This window comes from Gossypium raimondii, chromosome 10 (assembly GCF_025698545.1).
Source record: "Gossypium raimondii isolate GPD5lz chromosome 10, ASM2569854v1, whole genome shotgun sequence".
Classification (NCBI taxonomy): Eukaryota; Viridiplantae; Streptophyta; class Magnoliopsida; order Malvales; family Malvaceae; genus Gossypium; species Gossypium raimondii.
In genome coordinates, this window is record NC_068574.1 from 6,539,037 (window position 1) to 6,561,166 (window position 22,130).

General features: G+C 34.2%; 1 protein-coding gene and 2 long non-coding RNA genes across 3 annotated transcripts; 1 reads left to right on the forward strand and 2 right to left on the reverse strand.

The window, feature by feature from the left end:
- Window positions 1–416: 416 nt before the first annotated feature.
- LOC105774944 (uncharacterized) lies at window positions 417–2,065 on the forward strand. Its single transcript, XR_008189774.1, has 3 exons — window positions 417–1,016; window positions 1,119–1,244; window positions 1,587–2,065. It is a non-coding gene; the product is annotated as an uncharacterized LOC105774944 (long non-coding RNA).
- Window positions 2,048–2,990, reverse strand: LOC105774945 (uncharacterized). The gene is made up of 2 exons (XR_001127606.2): window positions 2,732–2,990; window positions 2,048–2,425 (listed from the first exon to the last, which is right to left on the reverse strand). It is a non-coding gene; the product is annotated as an uncharacterized LOC105774945 (long non-coding RNA).
- Window positions 2,991–20,327: 17,337 nt separating this feature from the next.
- Window positions 20,328–21,797, reverse strand: LOC105778173 (histidine-containing phosphotransfer protein 4). Its single transcript, XM_012601815.2, has 6 exons — window positions 21,514–21,797; window positions 21,280–21,410; window positions 21,129–21,197; window positions 20,934–21,005; window positions 20,771–20,843; window positions 20,328–20,682 (listed from the first exon to the last, which is right to left on the reverse strand). The coding sequence occupies exons 1-6, from the start codon at window positions 21,571–21,573 to the stop codon at window positions 20,635–20,637; spliced, it is 453 nt and encodes a 150-aa protein (XP_012457269.1). The 5' UTR covers window positions 21,574–21,797; the 3' UTR covers window positions 20,328–20,634.
- Between the last annotated feature and the right edge of the window lie 333 nt (window positions 21,798–22,130).

The window sequence follows — 22,130 nt, forward strand, 5'->3', positions numbered from 1 at the left end:
ATTAAGACCCAATTAATAAGTGAAAATTTTAATAAAAATTACCTTTAAAATGATCTTAAAATAATAATTTTAAGCATACCATAAAATTATGTGGCTTCAAACCTTTAGTTAATTAACACAAATATTAGGTGAAATTGTAATACTTAAATCCCGTAAAATCTCAAATCTTAATTTATCATTATTGATTAAAATTTTATTTATTTAATTAACACAAAATTTTAATATAATTAAAGTTAAAAACAATTAAGCATGATATCAATAATTTAAAAATGGTTTCAAAGAATACAAAATATTATTTATTTAATAGAGAGGTAAAACTAAAATAGATAATTTACACTCTAGTTATATATTTAGGAAATTGAGTTCCTAAAAGGAGTATAATTTGTTCTCATAAAAATGAACAAGTCCCCCATTATCCACTTTTGTGGAAACGAAGTAATTGGAACACAAAGATATAGGTTTAATACTTCCAAAATCAGAACAATAATACCCTCTTCATTCTAAGCCCCATCACCCAAAAAAACAAAAAACCCTTCAACCTCAGCCAAATTACCTTCCTTCTCTTTCCTACTATATTTTTATTCTTCCGTGTTTCGTTCTCTCTCTCAGAACCTTTTCTTTCGATTCACGTTCTAAAATGGTTGCTTCAAACGTAGTTGTGGTTATGGATTTCGATAAGACGATTCTCGATTGCGATAGTGATAATTGGGTGGTGGACAAGTTGGGTGCTACTGAGTTGTTCAACGACCTCTTACCTACTATGCCTTTGAACTCTCTCATGGCAATTTCTCTTTATTCTTTTTTTTAGTTTTTTCTTTTAATTTTTCCAAATCTAAGAACTAGGGTTTAATCAGTGTTGTTGTTGTTGTTGTTTTTACAAAATATATATTTCACGACCGAATGATGAAAGAACTTCATATACAAGGAACCAAAATTGAAGACATTGTAGCTGTTTCAAAAAGAACTCCTATTCATCCCCGAATCATCCAAGCCATTAAATCTGCACATGCTTTAGGGTATATAATATTTCTCACTTGGTTTTATTTACTTTTCTTATTGGTTTTCTCGTTAGAAAAATACTCAAAAGTTTAGGGTGTGCAATGCCATTATTTTTGCAGATGTGATTTGAAAATCGTTAGTGATGCGAACGTGTTCTTCATCGACACAATTTTAAAACATCATGGTTTGAAGGAATGCTTTTCAGAAATCAATACGAACCCAAGCTTCGTGGATGAAGAAGGCAGGTTAAGATCTTCCCTTTCCATGATTTCACTAAACATCCCCATGGATATTCTCATCCTTGCCCTCCAAACATGGGCAAGGTACCCATACCCTCTAAATCTTTTTCTTTAATAAATTCGAAAGCTCCCGACATGTTCTCTCAGTCACGCCTTGAATTTGGACATAAGCAAATGCATCATTTAAATAGATTATCACCCACCAACATTTTTATACTATTTTATTAACATAATTTCTGGGGAATTTTACGTGTAATCAGATACAAAACACGATTAGCTGTTAGGTACGTGGAGCTTTGTCATTTTTCTTGTTATCAAATTGACTATGTTTCGGTTCCTTTTGAATAGGGTATTGTGATCGAAAAGATCCAAATATCTTTATTCGCGGTGGAGGAGAAGAAAACAATCATCTACATGGGGGATGGATTGGGTGATTTCTGCCCCAGTTTGAAGCTTGGAGATGGAGACTATATGTTGCCAAGGAAAGATTTCCCAATTTGGGACTTGGTTTGAAAAAACAGGAGCCTAATAAAGGCTGAAGTTTGCAAATGGAGCAATGGGGAGGAATTTGACCATGTTTTACACCACTTCATCACCAAGATTACCATTGACAAAAGTGATGAAGCTAGCCTGCATGCAGACAAAAAGCAGAGAAGCTGCCCGAGCCATGCAGTTGCAGCTGAAGTTCATGTTGCTGATCTATTTTGTTACTTCAAGTGTCTGTTTTGCTAATTAGTTGAAAATGAACTAAGTTGGTATTGTTTTGATGTAATTAGGTGCTGATAGATTGATAAATCAACATAGCTATGTGTGCAAGTTATGTTTAACTAGTTTCAAGACTTCTTAGCGGTAGTAGGTAGTTGTTTAGGTGACATTTGCTTGTTTTGACCAGCTTATTGACTAGTATATGTATTGGCATTGTACAAGCCCAATTTTGACCCGGGGCCCAAAACCCAAATAGACCAAAACCAAACCAAGCCTAGACTTAACCCAATTACAACGAAACAACAATCCAAGCCCAATCAATAACCCTAAGCCCAAATACAAACATAACCCCAACCCAAAATTAACCCCATTCAGTAGAGAAGCAAACCCTAATGCGCGCTGCACGTTCTGTCAGCCACCTGTGTCGCACGCCTTCGCACACCGCCACAGCTCGCCCATTACCGGTCGTCAACCTTTGACTCCTGCAAAGCAGTGAACAATACGCAAGTAGAGAATACAACAAAAGAAATAAAACAAAAGAGAAGCAACAAACAACAAACAACAATCCAAAGCACAAAACGACAAAAAAAAAAGAAGTTTAGGGATTTTAAAATTGGTTATATAAGCCAAATACAAGCACTGTAATTTCTTCTGGCTTTTTTGACGAACATTAGAAATAAAAAAGCAGAAACTAAGGTGATTTCTGGGTTTTTTTTTTGGATTTCAATCTTTATTTATTTATTATTATTATTCTTTTTTAAACGAAAATAAAAAAGAAAAAGACTTACCTGGGGTTGCCTGCGAAGTCCGTCGCGGGAGCCATTTCGGTTGCCGAAATCGGACGGAGAGGGTGGCGTTTGTGGTTTCTTCCCACGGCCCTAGGGCCATGAAGGCTCGGCCTTCAGTCGATCCTTGAAGCGGGGTTAAAAACCCAAATTTCTGGTGCTCCGGCCACCACCTACAGCGGCGTCACGGCGGCGCAGGCGACAGCCCTATTGGCCAGATTTGAGGGCTGCGAGAGAGAGAGTTTGAAAGCTCTCTGGATTTAAAAAAAAAAAAGGTTAAACTATTTTTTTTCTGATTTTTAACATTTATATTGGGAATAAAACGACGCCGTTTTAGGTTTAGGCAACAATGGCTAAAACGACGTCGTTTCACGTGGGACCCGAAGACCCGACCCAACACTGCCAAGGTCCGCGTGTTCTAGCGCCTAATGGGTTATATTTTGACCTGGTCCCTCCACCTTTTATTAATCTTTCAATCTGGACCTATTTATTTTTTTGCATTTTACCTTACAATTTTGTTTCCTTGTCATTTTAGTTCGCGCTCAAACGCCGCTCTTTTGGACCGGGTAATATTTCCCAGTTAGTCCCTCATGCCTTAAGCGCGTTGTATTTCATCCCCGAGCTATCCCTTTTTATTTATTTGCAATTTCGACCCCAAATTCCAGTCTGTTTTCGATTCAGTCCTTAGTCTGTTTAACTTAAAAAAAAAACAGTTTTGTCTAATATTTCACTTACTATTTATTTATTTACTTATTTTCAATTATTAATCAAACTTACATTAGTATTTGTTTATTTATTTATTGGCTTGTTCATTTTATTTTGGCCATTATTGTTGTTATTTATTTCATTATTTATTTGTTTGCTATTTTAATACTTTCAAAATTAGATTTATTATTATGGTTATTGTTGTTGTTATTATTATTATTGTAATATTTTCGTTGGCATCATTATTTTTATTCATGCATGTTAATATTGGGATTTGTTAGCATCAATGCTACATGTATATTTTTTATGCATATTATTTCATTGCCATTTCAAACGTATATTGCAATATCGTTATTAGCCACATATGATCCTTTCAAAGTTTTTAAACGATTTCTTTTAAAGCATAATCAAATAAACTACGCGCATATTGATAGATATTTCGTCGACTTTCGCCCATTATTCAAAAAAAAGGAAAAAGTTTTAAAATAAGGCAATATTTTGCGTTTTCGGAATTCGAGAAATTGTACCCTAACTTACGGGATTACGATTTCCTCGTTAAACCTAAATAGCAAAATATCCTTTTAAATTATGACTTTTGAATAAGCAAATTTCGTGTTTAGATTCGAGAAGGTCATATCCTAACTTACGGGGTTTCGATTTTCATGATAAATCTAAATACACGAATCTTTTCAAACATAAATTTTTTAAATAATCTCGGGAATTGACAAAAGATCATGTTCTAACTTACGGAACATGATTTCTTTTCCAAACTCGAGATAGTCAAATGTCTTTCAATAAGTAAATTTTCGGCATGTATTCTTGTATCGGGAATTCGATACGTTGTGTCTTAACGCATTGGATATGACATGTTATTTTCTCGATATGAGGATTTTTTCTAAAAATAATAAAGGTAATATTTTGCATTTGGAAATTCGAGAAAGCATGTCCTAACGTGCTGGGTTTCGATTTCTCGTTTGACCAAATGACCAAAATCCTCTTAAAACTTCAAAGTATGGGTTTTTGAAACCATAAGGTGATCTTGGTTTCGAGGGTTTAAAATATTGTATCCTAACGTGTTGGATGTGATATTCCTTTAAAATAAGAGAATCCTAAATTCCGACCCCTGTTATTTGATTTTTTTAAGGATCGTATTTTTTAAAAAAAACTCTTCAAAATTTTCAATCTTCGAAATTAAGACACTAATTAATCAACTAGGTACCAATTTTTGGGCGTTATGAGGGTGCTAATCCTTCCTTGTACGTAACCGACTCCCGAACCTGTTTTTCTAAATTTCGTAGACCAAAAGTATTATTTTAATAAATCCAAATCGTTTATTAAAAATAACCGTTTTACGAGGTGACCCGATCACACCTCATCAAAAAAATATTGGTGGCGACTCCCATATTCGTTTTCATTTTTTGAAAATTCAAGTCGATCCCGTTTTATCAAAAAATGGTTTCGACAGGCATTATGCCTCAATTCAAAATTAATGAAATTATTCAGAATTCTTCTTCATTTTTTCTGGTTTTACTCAAGCAATTTGCTTAAAGGTCTCAGCTGATTTTCTTGTTTGCTTAGCAAGACATAGAGCCTTCAAGCTCATGTTTCTGTCAAATTCCTTAATATTGTTTTTTAGTCTCAACAATTGGTATCTAGAGCTCATTTTCTTAGTGGACCTGTCATTTTTCAATACTAAAAACTATGACTTCATCCGGATTCTCTCCAGCTCCACCACCAATGTTTAATGGTGAAGGCTACCACATTTGGGTAGTGAAAATAAATACCTATCTACAGGCATTCTGTAATGGCCCAAATTCAAGGTTATCGAATAGTGGTTTCGTAACCACAAATCTAATTTAAAGAGAAAATTATTTTAATATTTTTGCATGAATATTGGTATGATAGGAAAATCGTATGAAAATATTGATAGAAAAATTTTACCAATTTAGTGGTTAGTTAGAAAAAGAAAGTATTGAAGAAATTGGGTAAAAATAAGGTATCGAGACCTCGATCTCGTAAAATTGAGTCAAAAATAATTTTATAAATAATTATGAAATATTATTAATATGGTATAAAAATTTCGTTAGAAAATTTTAATGTTTGGGTAGTCAATTAAGTGAAAAGGACTAAATTGAAAAAGGTGTAAAAGTTACTAGAAGGATTAAATAGCTCAATTGTTAAATGAAGAGGGACATAAATTGAAAATAACCCCAAAAGGAGATATTTTGGGCGGCATACGCTGAGAAAAATCGGGAGAATTGAAGAATTAAGGGTAAAATTGGAATATTCCAAAATTTGCTTTAAAAGTTAGGACTAAAGTGGAATTATCTAGATTCCTCTTTATTTTTCTGCATTCCCATCAGCCAAAAACGTCCTAAGGGTTTCTTCAAGCTGGTTTTTCATAATTTTTTCCCCAAGTTAGTTAATTCTTGTCTTTTTCTTGTAATTTTTGTGTTTCTAAGACTTTTACAACTAGTTCCTATTACTAAATTCATTAGTTTTTGATTTTGTGAATGAATTTGAAAGTTGCTATGAATATGTGCTGGAATTTTATGATGAAATATCATGAAATTGAAGCTTTAAATTATTTATGAGATGATTTTATTAGGTAATTTCAATAGAAATTGATTTGTAGGACCTAATTGTGAAAATGTTTGGAATCAAAGTCTAGTGCTGAAATTCTGATTTACAAAGGTTATAAAGTAGTCTAAAGTGATGGGATAATGTATTAATTTAAGAAAAATCAGCTCAATTGAGAGGTTAATTGAGCAGGGATGAAATTATCATTTATTGAAAGTTTAGGGAAAAATGGTAATTAACATTATACACTAAAACAGTTTTGGACAGCAGCAGTAGTCTAACTTTGAAAAATCACCAAAAATTGTAGAAATCGAATTAGAGGATGAATAAAATATTAAATTAAATCTTATTGAGTCTAGTTTCTTATAAAAGAAATGGTGTAAGCAATGAAATTGTAAATCATGAGATATAATAGATTTTGTGAGACAAGGTCAGAATGAATTCGGGTTCCCCTGTTCTGACTTTGGAAAATCATTAAAAATTGTAAAAAAATGATTATGAGTTAAAATTTATATGGTTAGAACCCTTAATGATTCTATTTTCAGAAGAAACAAATGGAAACTCATCCAAATTCTGTACTATGAGATAATTAATTTTTAGTGAAGAGAGGTCGAAACTGTCGAATAGTGAAACAGGGGAAATTTTAAAGAATAAACTGTACTTATTGGCTAAACCAAAAATTCTGAAAATTTTATGGTAAGAAGATATGTGAGTCTAGTTTCAGGGAAAATTAACGGATCTTGATTTGGAGTTCCTTAGCTCAAGATATAAATAATTTAGTGACTGTGACTCAGTGAGACAACTTTGAATGCACTATAAATAATAATGGAATTTTAGAGAATGTTACATATGAACATGAAATGTATTAGATTAATGATCAAATTTATTTATTTAGATCCGGAAAATTCAAATACGAAGCAAGATCGAGGGAAAGAAAAAGTTTGGGATTAGTAGATTTTTGGTTACGAACAAGTGTCGAGGTAAGTTCGTGTAACTTGAATTATGTTCTTAAATGGTTGAAATGTTTGTTATTGATGTGAAAATGATTTGGATGTTTATTGTATGATAATTGATGAAGTATTGATATTCTTGATGAAAAGAGGAAATAAATCCCGGTTGAATGAAAGGAAAAATTCGATGAATCTCTGAAAAGGAATTGACGGTAAAAAGGATCTAGCCTGGATGGGTGATCCTATTCTGATATAGCCCTCCCGAAGAATATGTGGAAAATGGATTTAGCCCAGACGGGAAATCCGAATTAGGGTCTGAATTTAGCCTGGACTAGTAATTCAGATCCAATCTCATTAGAGTAATTGTCATTGCGAGGATTTAGCTCGATGGTAATCCCATTTAAGGATGAGGTTCATGAGTGTGCTCTCTGAAATGGAAATGTGCGCACATGAATATGAATTGACGGACCCGGATTTGTACACTAAAGTGTACCTCTGAAAATCCATCGAAATTCTGAGAAATTCAACGGGATAAATATGGAAAAATTAATAAGGGAATGGAAATCATAGAATGGATGAGCTCATCAATCATGGTATAAATTATTGACACATGGAAATTATTGGACTAATTTGAATGTTGAGTTTGTGCATGATAGGGGAATAATGTATTGAATGGATGTATGAATGTTTATTGCATTGTATAAAAAAAATATTAGGTAAGTATAATTCCTGTTACATGAGCTTACTAAGCACAAAGTGCTTATCCTGTTTCTTTTTCCCCTGTTTTGTAGTGTTAAGGGCTCGGAGGTCGGATTTGGTCGGAGAAGCATCACACTATCAACATCAAGATCTTGGTACATAAAGAAACTTATTTTGGAAATCAATGGCATGTATAAGCTAGTAAAGTAGATGTTAATGTGGAATGAATGTATGGTTAGCCATTGGTATGGCTAACAAATTTTGGTTTTGGCATGTGATGAGATTATCTTATGAATACAATAAATCTATCTTGAAAATATGTTGAAATGAATTGGTTGTGTTGGCTTGGTCTCGGTTTAAAATTTGAAGGGAGGATTAGATATTTATAAAGGGGTTATATTGAGTTTTTTTTTTAAAAATTGGTAAAATCTGGTAATACCTCGTATCCTATTCCGGCGACAGATACGGGTAACGGGTGTTACACATTCGACTTGTGGGAGGTTGTCAACTCGGATGTTGAACCACCACCCTTGAGTGCCAATCCCACAGTGGCTCATATTAGGTAGCACTCTGATGATAGAGCCAAGAGATACAAGGCCATGTCATGCATCCAAAACAGTGTGTCTGATGTAATTTTTACAAGGATCATGGCTTGTGGGTTTCCAAAACAGGCCTGGGATAAACTCAAAGAGGAGTTTCAAGGGACTGAAAGAATGAGACAGCAACAACTTTTGAATTTGAGAAGGGACTTTGAAAATTTGAAGATGAAGGAAGAAGAAACAGTGAAGCAATACTCAGACAGGATCATGTCTGTTGTGAACAATATCAGATTGCTTGGGGACCAGTTTAGTGAAGTAAAAATAGTGGAAAAGGTTATTGCAACCTTACCCGAGAGATATGAAGCCAAGATCTCATCCCTTGAAGACTCAAGAGATCTGTCAAGCATCTCTTTAACTGAGCTGATCAATGCTCTTTATGCTCAGGAGTAAATAAGAGCAAGCAGATAAGAAGAGAATTAAAAAGGTGCATTCCAAGCCAAGAGCAGACCAACTTCGAGCTCCTCTGGCTACAAAAGGAAGAAGACTTGGTCAGACAAGCCTAGAAGTGATGGAGCAAGAAGAATATATCCACCTTGCCTACATTGCAAAAGGCTTAGTCATCCAGAAGCAAATTGTTGGTTCAGACCTGATGTGCAGTGCAAAGTCTGCAAAAAGATGGGCTATGTTGGGAATGTTTGCAGAAATAAAGGCAAGCTGAATCAAAACTAGCCTCAACAGCCTAGAGCTGAAGCTCAAGTGGTAGAAGAAAGCTGTGAACAAGAAGAGCAAGTCTCTGCAGTCTCTTGCACAACTGCCAAAAGAAAAGCCACAAAAGAATGGCTGATTGACAGTGGTTGCACAAACCACATAACCCCTAATGCTACTATTTTCAAGAACATAGATAGAAGTTTCAAAACAAGGGTAAAAGTTGGCAATGGACACTTCATCAAAGCAAAAGACAATGGAGATGCGCTGATTGACACTCCTTCAGGTATCAAACTTGTTTCAAATGTTTTGTTTGTGCCTGAAATTGATAGAAACCTGCTTAGTATAGCTCAACTTCTTGAAAAGGGTTATTCAGTTGTGTTTAGAAACAAGGAATGCCTAATCAGTGATCCAAGTGGATCCAAACTCATGTCAGTAACCATGGCTGACAAAAGTTTTGTTGTGGACTGGAACAAAAGTTTAGATAGTGCCTACACAATAGTCTTAGATGAGTTTAAGCTATGGCACAAGAGATTAGGTCATGCCAACTATAAGTCACTGGTTCAGCTGACCAAAAGGGACTTGGTTGAAAATTTCACAACGGTTGAGAAAGAGGATGTTTGTGAAATATGTCAGTTAGGAAAGCAAGCTAGATAACCATTTCCTTTGAACAAGGCTTGGAGAGCCTCAGAAAAGCTGCAGCTAGTCCACACTGATATGTGTGGCCCCATGAAGACACAATCCTTGAATGGTAGTAGGTATTTCATCCTTTTTATTGATGATTACTCAAGGTTTTGTTGGGTTTATTTCTTAAAGCATAAGTCAAAAGTGGCATCAGTATTTTAGAAATTCAAGGCTGAAGCAGAAAATAGAATCAGGTTGCAAGCTGAAGACACTAAGGTCTGATAATGGCACAGAATACACTTCAGCAAGGTTTCAGGGTTTTTGTGATGAAGCAGGTATCAAACACCAGCTCACCAGCTCACCAACTCCTACACACCTCAACAGAATGGTGTTAGTGAGAGGAATAATCAAACTCTAATGGATATGGCCAGGTGCTTAATGTTTGAAAGGAATTTGCGTAAGACATTTTGGGCTGAGGCAGTTAACACTACTGTTTACCTTCAAAATAGGCTACAAACCAAGGATTTGGTTCAAAAAACACCATTTGAGGCCTGGTTTGAGTTCAAACCATCAGTTTCTCACCTGAAGGTTTTTGGCTGTATTTGTTATGTATACATACCAGCAGTCAAGAGGGATAAGCTGGCAAAGAAAGATGAGCCTGGCAAAGTAAGCTATAGTAGTGTCAAGAAAGGTTACAGGATTTTGGATCCTACATCCAACAAGGTTTGTGTGAGTAGAGATGTAGTCTTTGATGAGAAATCAAGCTGGAACTAGGATAAGAATAAGCCAGAATGTGCTACTGAAAACCTAGTGACAGATCAGATTGAATGTGATTAAGATGATCTTGAAATGGACATTGATGAAGAGCCAGTCAGGGGAACCAGACCACTGGCTGAAGTTTATGCAAGAACAGATGTAGCTACTATGGAACCAACTTACTTTGAAGAAGTTGAAGCTCAACAAGGATGGAAACAGGCCATGCTCGATGAAATGAACATGATTGACAAGAACCAGACCTAGGAATTAGTAGCAGACCAATCAACAAGAAAGTCATAGGAGTAAAATGGGTGTTTCGAGCCAAGCACAATATTGATGGAACTCTGAACAAGCTGAAGGCAAGGCTGGTAGTGAAGGGATTTAGTCAGAAGTATGGTATTGACTACTTTGAGACATTTGCACCAGTGGCTAGGCTTGACACAATTAGGCTATTGGTTGCTTTGGCTGCATAGAAGTAATGGAAGATACATCAACTCGATGTAAAATCTGTCTTTCTCAATGGTTTTCTTGATGAAGAAATCAATGTTAAACAGCCTGAAGGGTCCAAAGTTGAATGCAAAGAGGACAATGTGTACAAGCTGAAGAAGGCCTTGTATGGCTTGAAACAAGCACCAAGAGCCTGGTATGATAGAATTGATAGCTATCTAGCTAGCTTGGGGTTCGAGAGAAGCTTCAGTAAGCCAACCTTGTATGTGAAGAAAGAAGGTAATGAAACACAACTCATAGTCTCTTTATATGTGGATGACCTACTGGTAACAGGAGGAAATAAGATCATGTTGGCTGATTTCAAAGACAAGATGGAGAGGATGTTCGAGATATCAGACTTGGGACAAATGTCCTACTTCTTTGGTATAGAAGTGTCACAGACTCAGCAAGGAATTTTCTTAAGTCAAAAGGCATTTCCCTTCAAGATTCTGAACAAGTTCTCCATGTTGAATTGTAAAACAACAAGCACACCGGTTGCTGTTGGAGAAAAACTGACCAACCAAGGTGATTTTGAGAAAGTAGATGAGTTAACCTACAGAAGTTTGGTTGGATGTTTACTTTACTTGACAACCACAATACCAGGCATCATGTTTAATGTGTGTCTGCTATCTAGATTCTTGCATTGTTGTAATGCAAATCATCTTCAAGCTGCCAAAAGAGTTCTCAGGTACATTAAAGGTACACTGAACTTTGGAATGAAGTTCACCAAGGTTGAGAGCATGAAGCTGCTCGGTTATACTGATAGTGATTGGGCTGGATCAGTCGATGACATGAAGAGCACTTCAGGGTATCTGTTTACCCTTGGTTCAGCTATTTTTTACTGGAGCTCAAAGAAGCAAAGTGTTGTTGCTCAATCGACAGCTGAGGCAGAGTATGTGGCAGCTGCAGGAGCTGTTAACAAAGCTATTTGGCTAAGAAAAATCATGGCAGATTTGAATCTACACCAAAGAGAAGCAACAGAGATCAAATGTGACAACCAATCTACTGTTGCAATTGTAAAGAATCCAGTATTTCATGGGACAACCAATCATTTCAAGATAAAATTTCATTTTGTTAGGGAAATGGAACAATATCAAGAAGTGAAACTGATTCATTGCAGTTCTGAGGATCAGTTTGCTGATATCTTGACAAAGCCTCTTTATGTGTCAAGGTTCGAGGATTTGAGAGCCAAAATAGGAGTTTGCAGCATACAAGCCAAGGAGGAGTGATGAAGCTGGCCTGCATGCAGTCAAGAAGTAGATAAGCTGCCCGAGCCATGCAGTTGCAGCTGAAGTTCATGTTGTTGATTTATTTTGTTACTTCAAGTGTCTGTTTTGCTACTTAGTTGAAAATGAACTAAGCTGATATTGTTTTGATGCAATTAGGTGCTGATAGATTGATAAATCAGCATAGCTATGTGTGCAAGTTATGTTTAACTAGTTTCAAGACTACTTAGTGGTAGTAGGTAGTTGTTTAGGTGACATTTGCTTATTTTGACCAACTTATTGACTAGTATATGTATTGGCATTATGCCTCAATTCAAAATTAATGAAATTATTCAGAATTTTTCTTCATTTTTTCTGGTTTTACTCAAGCAATTTGCTCAAAGGTCTCAGCTGATTTTCTTGTTTTTTCAGCAAGACATCGAGCCTTCAAGCTCAAGTTTCTGTCAAATTCCTTAACATTGTTTCTTAGTCTCAACAAAAAGCAACATTAATGGCAACAATGCTACTCAGCTATATTCAGATTACAAAATACAGACAATGCCAGGCTCTTCCAATCAATCCTTTTTCCATACCCTTTATGTTCCTCTTTAGAATGCAAAGTTGTAGGCTTTTCCTTCTTTTGCTGGACAAAGCAAAAGTTGTAGGCTGATGCATTGGACTAGCTATTCTTTTATTGAAATAACATTTTTAGTTCTTTAAAATGACAACTATATTTAACTCTAAATTAATTTTTATAGTATATTCCATTTAAAAAAAAGATTAAATAAAAAAATTTATCCCTAACACTTTTTTGGAGTATCTATTTTTCTTTCAAAAGTGATCTTTATTAAAAAAATCATGGGACGTTTGGTTGGGGGAATAGGCATGCATTCCCCCCTATGCAGTGGGCCCACAACCAAACGGGTGTTTGGTTCGCTGTAATCACATTACAGCCCGAATCGGTTACTGGCCTATTACCCCATTGTGCGTAATAGCTATTACGCCCCCTCAGTACCGATTAGGGACTCCGCTTGCTTTTCATCTTTTCTTTTCTATTTTTTGCCGTCATCAAGCTTCTGAGTCTCTCACGTTCCCCTTCCAGGTAATTTCTTTTCCCTTCCATCGGTTCTGATCGTTCATTTCTTTTACTTTCTTCATTTTATTTCTTCATGGATTATCTCTGTTTATTTCTCTTTTATTTCTCTTTTTCCACCCATTGGTCTACTTGTATATTTGAAAATGAAATTAAAAAAAGTGGTAATGTGCAGGGAAAGGGAATATGGAGTTTTGGTAAAAGAAGGAACAAGACCCACACTCTCTGTGTTAGGTGTGGCCGCTGTAGCTTCCATCTCTAGAAGAGCCATTGCTCTGCCTGTGCTTTCCCTGCTGATCATAAGAGGACATGTAAGTGCCTCGTCCGCTTTTTCTTTGTTATCAAGATCGTGAAGGCAATCAGAAGAAAGACCACTGGAACCGGTAGGATGAGGTATCTGCGCCATGTCCCTCGCAGGTTCAAGACTGGTTTTAGAGAAGGTAATGAATTGCTAATTCTTTTTGCTGACGGGTTTATAATTAAGCTTCTTTTCATTCTGTTTTGTTCAAAGCATATCTTTGGAGTTTGTTTCTATTTTCAATTCCGGTGTTGGATCATGATCTAGGTACTAAAGCAGCACCGAGGAAGAAGGTTGCAACAGCTTCTGCTTGAGGTATTACAAGGTTGTTTTGGATGAAGCCTTCACTTTTTAGGAAAACTTTTACTAGAACATTACTCTCGAGGGGTGTCATTACGTTGAATGCTTTAGCTGTTTTTAGTTTATGATTATGGAGTTGCATTAAATTTTGAACAAGGATGAATGCTTTGTATTGAAATCTGATGTTGGAAATGTGGTATGCAATTAACCATTTAGAAATCTCTTTGATTGTGAGTGCTGTTATGGGGTTAATGATGGTTCACGGTTGTACATTTTTTGGTTGTGATATGTTCTGTGATTTATACATATTTTCTAATAAATGTTAATGTTTTCTACCAGTATAATTTTGGAGATCATTGCTGCTTTGTTCTTAAAATAGACTGAAGCTTTCTCCTTGCTACACTTGATGTTATTATTAAACTAAGCACACTGTTTAGTTAGAATGGGCAGATGACTAGGCTTTTATCTTGTAAGTTAGAAATTTTCATCACCTCCATGATGATTATAGGTAGGAGCTTGTCTTATTATGTGTCTCAGTTGTGTAATACAACCTTACATATATTGAATGCCCACTTAGGTTTGATATTTTTTGAGGTGCAGGCTGTTTATTATTCACTCAAAACTATCGATTTTAGTGATAGTTTGTATTAATTTTGCTTTTAAAACTCATAATTTCCTTCCAAAGACTAGTGGAGATTGTCCATTTTATCTCTTGACATGATGAATGCAGGAGCTAATGCCTATAATAAATTGGGAGATAACAACCTTTAGTACTCCAATGCTGGCAGTTCTAGTCTTTGCCTCTGTGGCATTATTCCCTACAATACTTCTACCATCTACACCATCAATCTGAGTGGCAGGGATGACTTTATTTTTCAATGTTTCAAACATTTTGGTCTTTTCTACTTGATTGTACTTGACCTTTGTACTAATTTCTGTTTCTTGTGCAGATCAAAATAGTATTCAAAGTGATTTTAGCAAACAGGTTGCCTATTCTAAAGCTTTTCCCTTTACATTGGTTGTCTTAGGTTATAGACTTCATGGCTTCTTCGTTCTCTATGATTTTCAAATGGTTGCTTTTTGCAAAATGTTGATTGGAGAGAAAGGTTGGCTCTGCAATCTATTAAAAACCTTTTCACTAAGGAGGTAAATGCATCTTGTAGAATATTCCATACAAGCTAATCATGTTTCTTGCTCTGACAAGTGTTGGATTTTAACTGTCAATTATATGATGCCACACTTGATGAGGATTATATTTTGATTTGAATGATAGTCTAATTAGTTCTTAAACATATGATATTATGCGCTAGTGATGAGATTTTTTTCTCTCGCAATTTAGGCATTCTCTTAGAGGAGGATACCACTCACCACTCCGTGTTGTGCTTGTCCCCTACTAGAGTTCAAAATACACATAAGTTACATAGTTAATAACTGGTGGTTAATTATGCCTAGTCCAACCCTTGCTGCTTTTGCATTGCAGAATTTTGGTTTTGATGGCAAACTAGTGGTTAATTATGCCTGTTCTATGGCATGGGGCTAACTCTTGATGATGGATCTTCAAAGAGATTAGATAAAAATTGTCAACTCTGTAACTGTTTCCTACAATTCTCCATTATGCATATTCCTCATAGAACCATCTTCTATAATTTTCCCCCCTTTTTCTCTGAGAAACTGGTGATTCTGTAACAGATACTAACTTCTTGCTTTTACTCAAGCAAGGGAATATTGGTGTTCTGAAGATTCTGATAATGGCGACATCAATTTGAACCTCAGTTGATGTACATCTATCACACTATTTTTTATTTTATTTTTTGTACACTCCACTGTACGTTCCAACTTGTTTGTAATTCAAATCTGGAAAACTTCTCTTGGTTCACATGCATCGAGCACGTAAATTTATCTGTTGGGTTTGGAGCAATTACTGAATGTTATTTGTTTTTCTTTTGGTTCAACGCTGAATATGTTTTGATGTCAGAGAAATTGTCTTTGGAATTCTTCCTGCTTACCTTTTCTCCCTTGAGAAACTATTACTCTTCAGTGCTTTTGATCTATATCCTTACCAATGTTTGCCATGCATCGGAAGCTTTATTGAATGTACTTCAAATGTGTAAGATCATTGTACCCATTATGGCTAATAATTTTACAGTTCTGAGATGCCATTTTAGACATGCTTCTGTGGGGTTAACTTAGCTATTTATTCAAACATTTATTGAGACGAAAATTCACAGGGAATGGAAATTTCTACTACTAATTCTCTGCTATGAAACTAAATTTGGGGTTTTCTTGAGTCATGATTCTTGACCACGTTCAGATAGGCACAACACGACCCACTATGAACCATCAAATAACTAGCATGGTAGAGTTTCGTAAATCCGAGTCTAAATCCTTGGTCGAGTGGTGGACAAGTTTAGCATTAAAGTTCTAAGAGAAGAGTTTGAACGAGTGGCTGATGTAATGCAGTATGATCCAAATCCTTAGATAACACTCTTTGAACCTTATGTCCTTGGGTAACAAAACCTTGTCCAAGTGTGTTAGAAAATCAGTGGTTAAAATTATTTGGTTGGTTTTTGTAGTCGATGTGCTTTGCGTCCCCCATAATCTTCAATTTTGACCTTTTGAGTTCACATCCATTTTAAAGAAGTTTAAGCTTGTTATATGTAATCAAGAAAAGAAATTTCCAAACATTTTATGGATGGATGTTAAACAAGTTGTAATTAATTGATTGATAGTGTATACAAATTCATGTATGATCCAAACATATTCATATCAAATGAATATATATATTGATGTATTTTATGGCTAAACAAAATTAGTCCCTTGATTAGTCAAACAATTAATTAGTTTCAGTATCTTGTATCTCCAAATAACGTGGGGAATTATATATTTTATTAAATTATATTTAATAAAAATTATTTTAAATTATATTTTATAGTGTTATATATTATAATTTTAGTAAATTCATATAAGAATATTTAATATTAAGAATTTTATTAAATTATATATTTTTATTAAATTATATTTTATAGTATTATATATTATGATTTTAGTAAATTCATATAAGAATATTTAATATTAACAATTTTATTAAATTATGTTAAAATATGATTAAATTATTTATTATTTATATTAATAATCTTATTAAAATTTAATAACAATAACAATAATCATCTACCTAAAAAAAATTCTGCTAAGGGTATTCTAGTCATTTTAGTTTTTTTCCTTATGCTATTGCACCTCTATTCCATTCAACCAAACATAAACATAAGAATACTATTACGCTTTTATTCCATTCTATTCAACCAAACAAAGGATTACCCATTACGCCTCTATTTCATTACAGCGAACCAAACGTGCTGTCATATTAACCAATCATGTTGAGATACATGATATCTTTTAGGGGTTCTTCTTTTTGTCAATTTTTTTTTCTCTATTTGCTTCTACTGAAATCTGATGATAACTTTTCTGTTTGTTTTTTTTTTAGCTTAAGTTTTTCTCCCCGTTTAATACAGAAGCTAGGTCAGTTACTTACCCTCTACATTATAGGTTTTTAGGTTGGGTAATACAGTAGCCCACTCCTCCGTCTCTTTCACTATCATGTTCATAGTTCCCCATAGTTGATCCCTATCTCCTGTTGCCTAGGTCTTTCTTCCTCTTGGCACCTTCTTTTTCTAGGTTGTTTTTCCATAAATTGCCTTAATTGGCCTCACCTCACAGCTCCTTCTATGGCATCTATCAGGTTCACACACTCCTATGCTATGTCCCACTTCTTCATGATACCTACACCGTTTCCTTGATCGCAGTCAAGCAGGCGAAGATTTCATAGGCATGGGAGCTCCTAACACTACTCCTTCTCGGATTACTTGATTTAAAATCTGTACACGAGAAGTAATGAGGGAAGTATACCCATAGTAGTCACTGTAATAACGGTATCAGTATAGGTGGGTGTACCATTTTTGTTCTGCTAATGGTACAGATTAGTATCAATATATTTTAGTGCATAGTTTCGAGTTTATCAATTTTTAAATATTTTCATATACATGCGTATATATATTTATTTTCTCATTTTTTTATTGATAAATTATATATACATTCAAAAATTTTTCACATATATAGTTACCTTGATAACAAATAAATTATCATATATTATATATACATACAACTATATCTTAATTATATTCATATAAATATATTTATAAGTGAATATAAACTTTAAAATTATTAATTACGTTCAATAATTTAATATAATAACTTAATTTTAAATATAATTATAGAAAATTTAAAGTGCTTAAGATAAAAAATTTAAAAATTATTTTAAAATATCAAAATTTTACACCAACCAGTACACATAGTTACAAGTCAATATTGATCAAAACAGGCAGAAATATATCTATATAGTCAAAATGCATTAAAATTTAATCGAAATGGATTGATACAGATTTAAAACCGAAATGATACTGCCGACCGGTATGATCGGTACCAACTACCATGGTCTGATTATGGTTATTATTTATCAGGCCCGCTTCAAAATTCTCACGATCGTTTGCCTCAACCCGATTAAAGTCCCCCTCCCATATAACCTTGTCCATTTCCTGCCCCCCCTCAGCAGAGGCCAATTCCATTGTGTCTTCATTTCATTGGTTACAATTATCATTTAATAGGAGTTCGGATCTCTCAATTTTGTCAAGCTGGTGTGGTGGTTTATCTGAGCTGAGAGAATGTTTGTGCAGAGTGTAGGCGCCTATGCAGATGCCTAAAACAATAATAGCCTGCGCTTATAAAACTAATAATAACAATAATAATACCATTAAAAAATGTTAATGCCTAAACAACATTGCAAAGGATTTTAAAGCTGCAGCGATAATATCAACAATTTGTAGCATACTTGCTGATCATAACATTATGGCCTCGACTCTAGACCGCATGAGGATTTATGTCAACAATATCACATTAACGTTTATTTCATTTATAATGAATAGTAAGTAGATAATGCTGCACATTCTTCTGATTGTGTATTCTACCACTAATCTTGCAGATTTCAGTTGCACGTGGAACCTCTTACCACTCCTGAATACCCAACGCATACTTAAACACACTTGAACCTACAAATACTTATCATGCCTTTCTTTCAGTTGCATTTGGAAATAGACGCAGGATGATAGCAGGCAGAAGCTTCAAAGATTGAGGCTCTTTTTTGGTCTTTTATCTCTCTTATTTCATCTTCTTTTTCCCATATATATCAGATAACAGTGATCTGTTCTATAGTATAAAAAAATGAAGCTTAGATTCTGCTATTAGTCCTTGTACTTTACAAAAGTTGTGGATTTAATCATTGTAATTTAATTTGGTATATTTCCTCCCTAAACTTTTCAAATTTTAAAATGTCAGTCAGGGGCAAAGGCATAATTTTTTTTAGGGGGTCGAAATTAAATTTTAGTTTTTACGATAGTAAAAATACAATTTTACCATTTGAGTAGCCTATATCTTTATATTTTAAAGGGTTAAATTAAATTTTTATCATTTTTAGGGGGCAAAATGTAATTTTACCTTTACTAATTTAAAATTTTAAAATATTTAAAAGGCTTAAATGGAGAATTTTTCATTTTAGGGGTTCCGGGGCCCTTGCCAGCCCTCCTAGCTACACCCCTGATGTCAGTCCTCATCAAATGATAATTGTTAAATTTATTAAGTTCTATTTCCAAAATATGATACGATAAACATATTATCATATTTGTAATACCATGTTAGCTTGTTATTTTTCCACATATTACTCACTAAAAACCAGTTAATGGATTAACTGTTGTCATTTATATCAAGACTAAAATCTAAAATTCGAAAATTATAGGGACTTAGAATGATCCACTTGGATGATATGGACTAAACCACAATTGTACGACAATACGTTGCTAGTAATTGAATTTAACCAAATAAATTTAATTGCTACTGTTTGGGTTAGGATTAAAATTTTAGAATTCGAAAAGTAAGGAGACTAAAAACGAAATACATAACTTTAACAAAGTACAAGGACTGATATTGCACCGGTGTTGAGAGAGATTCACGCTTGAAGTTTTGTGTACGCAAAAATGATGTCATGCTTACGTTGGTATGATACAAATTTTAATAAATGAGTAATTTCTATTCTATTATTAGTCTAAATTTTAAAATTCATTTATCTCAATTAAAATTTAAAAAATATAATAATTACGCATTTGATGTCATAATTTATTGAAAAAAAGTTGAATAAACGAAATAAATGAAGCATTCTTCAAATTCAAATTTTAATTTTAATAACTCGATCCGAGATCTAATTTAATATTCGACCCAGGTACTCGTAATTTAAATAACTTTGAAAAAGGGTTCTTACTCTGAAGGAAAAAACCATCCCCTTCCAGGCAGTTAAGTAGGGTTTTTAAAATATTATTATTTTTTAAATATAAAAGTAAAAGAAAAAGGAACTTCTCCTTTTAAAAAGTTCTGATCTTTCTACTAAACATTTAGGTGAGCTTATGAATAGTGTTATTACAAAAAAGAAAATTATCGGCATGTTCTTACAAAGTTGGTTGTGTTTAAACAAAAAATTTTACCATATTTACTGAACATAGACAGGAATGATGGGTTCATCATAGATCTATTTAGAGTTAACATATCATACTCTTTTGGCATGGTCATGTTTAATGTGAATAAATTTGAAATGATAATTTCAGTTAAAATGGATACCAAAGTACCTATAGTAATTGATTGGTACAACGATGAGACAAAAGCATTCCATTGAAGAAGCTCACTCCAATACATAGCTTACAAGCAAACTCTAAGAGGCCTACAACGCTAAGGAGGTGAATCTTGGGATACAAACAGATGACAAATTCACCAACCCCAATAACATACATATACATACATGTATGTATATATTTCTTGACATATTAATGCAGTTACTTAATTCTGCATGGATCATATATCTCCAACTCTTTCTTATTTGGGACGACTTGCGGTCTCCACCGGCCCAGCTTGTCTTGCCAGCTGAATATTCACATAAATTATAGAAACATTAGCAGGATGGGTGCAAAAAACAGAAAGAAGAAACAAAATAAATAAATAACCAAAGCACCTGAAAATAAGCTCCAAACTTCTTTCTCAATGTTGCATATTCTTTCTTCAGTTGTTGGAAACTCCTCATGCATCTGAAAATTGCAACCATGCAAATCAAAATTTTGGTTTTAAGCTCTGGGTTGTGTTGATAAGAAATGAAAGGGGGGGAATAAGGGATTTACCCTTCTCCATTTCCAGACTTGCAACATTCCCTAAACAGTGTGCTCTCAGCTTTCACCTTTTTGGCTCCAATGCTGCAAACCAATGAGAAACAATGAAACCAAATATATATAATTGGTTGCTTTAAATCCAACATGCATTGATAGAATATACTAGATGATGTTATAAAAGATTGTGACCCTTTTCCTATATCTTACCTTGAACTGCTTCCTTTGAACTGATGCATATAGGCATCCAATTTTCTAAAATCAAAAGGCTTCCTCTCCCTGATCAACAGCATCACAAACAAGAGAATATATCATTTTGTCTTAGATTAATATAACTCAAGTAGTGGAAAATTGAACTTACAGTGCCTGTTCTATATTAAGGATTATTCTGGCTGAATCACGGTAGTATAAGGTGACAACTTCTTCTACGAAATTGGGGTTGGCATCATCTTGGAGTTCCTCCAACTGCACGAATTGTTCATCAACATGTCCCTGCAAATGTAACCATCTTATGACACTAGTTAGCATTAATGAACGTAGTAATAAAACTCTGAACTAGGAGTTGCATGCTAATTTGGTTATTTGGGAAACAAACCTGATCAAACAGGGATTGCCTCATGATTGCAAGCTGCCTACGTATGGGGTTTCTCTCCATTTTAACAAAGAATTAATGCTTGCTAGAGGGACGCAAATGAAAAAAAAATAAAACAAGTTAGAGGTGATGGTGCAATGGAAAGGAAAGGACCAAGAGGGGGTTTATATAGTGGAGAAATCCTAGCCAAAGAAAAAGAAGTGGACGTAAAATGGTTTTGAAAGAGGTAGAAAACGGAGATTATACCGACTTTGCAGTGTTGGATTTCATTATGATTGGGGCTGGGATTCGGATTCTGTTTCTAAAAGGAAAATATCTGATTTGTTTGTCGGGTTTATTTATTTAGTTATTTGTGTAAAATCAGATTGTTAAAAATTAAATTAATGGTGTCAGCAGATTCTATAATTCTAACTCTGACATGGCCTTTCACTTTCGCCTTAAATATGCCACTAACTGCTCTATTTTCGTATGCCATTTGCTAAATTAATTATTTATAAATAAGACTTACGATAAGATTGAGTGAATTTTTGGTTAATTACACATCCTTTTTCTCTATATAATATTCAGATGATTTAAAATACCATATATGATGTCTACTCATTTTGATGGGATGTGAATTA

What these genes read in the sequence shown, in the direction of transcription:
- LOC105778173 (XM_012601815.2), bottom strand. Translation starts at nt 21,573, where the DNA reads ATGGAGAGAAACCCCATACGTAGGCAGCTTGCAATCATGAGGCAATCC. An exon ending in GGCAATCCCTGTTTGATCAG is followed by an intron (nt 21,411 to 21,513) that starts GTTTGTTTCCCA and finishes TTACATTTGCAG; the next exon opens with GGACATGTTGATGAACAATT. An exon ending in AAGTCTGGAAATGGAGAAGG is followed by an intron (nt 20,844 to 20,933) that starts GTAAATCCCTTA and finishes TGCAATTTTCAG; the next exon opens with ATGCATGAGGAGTTTCCAAC.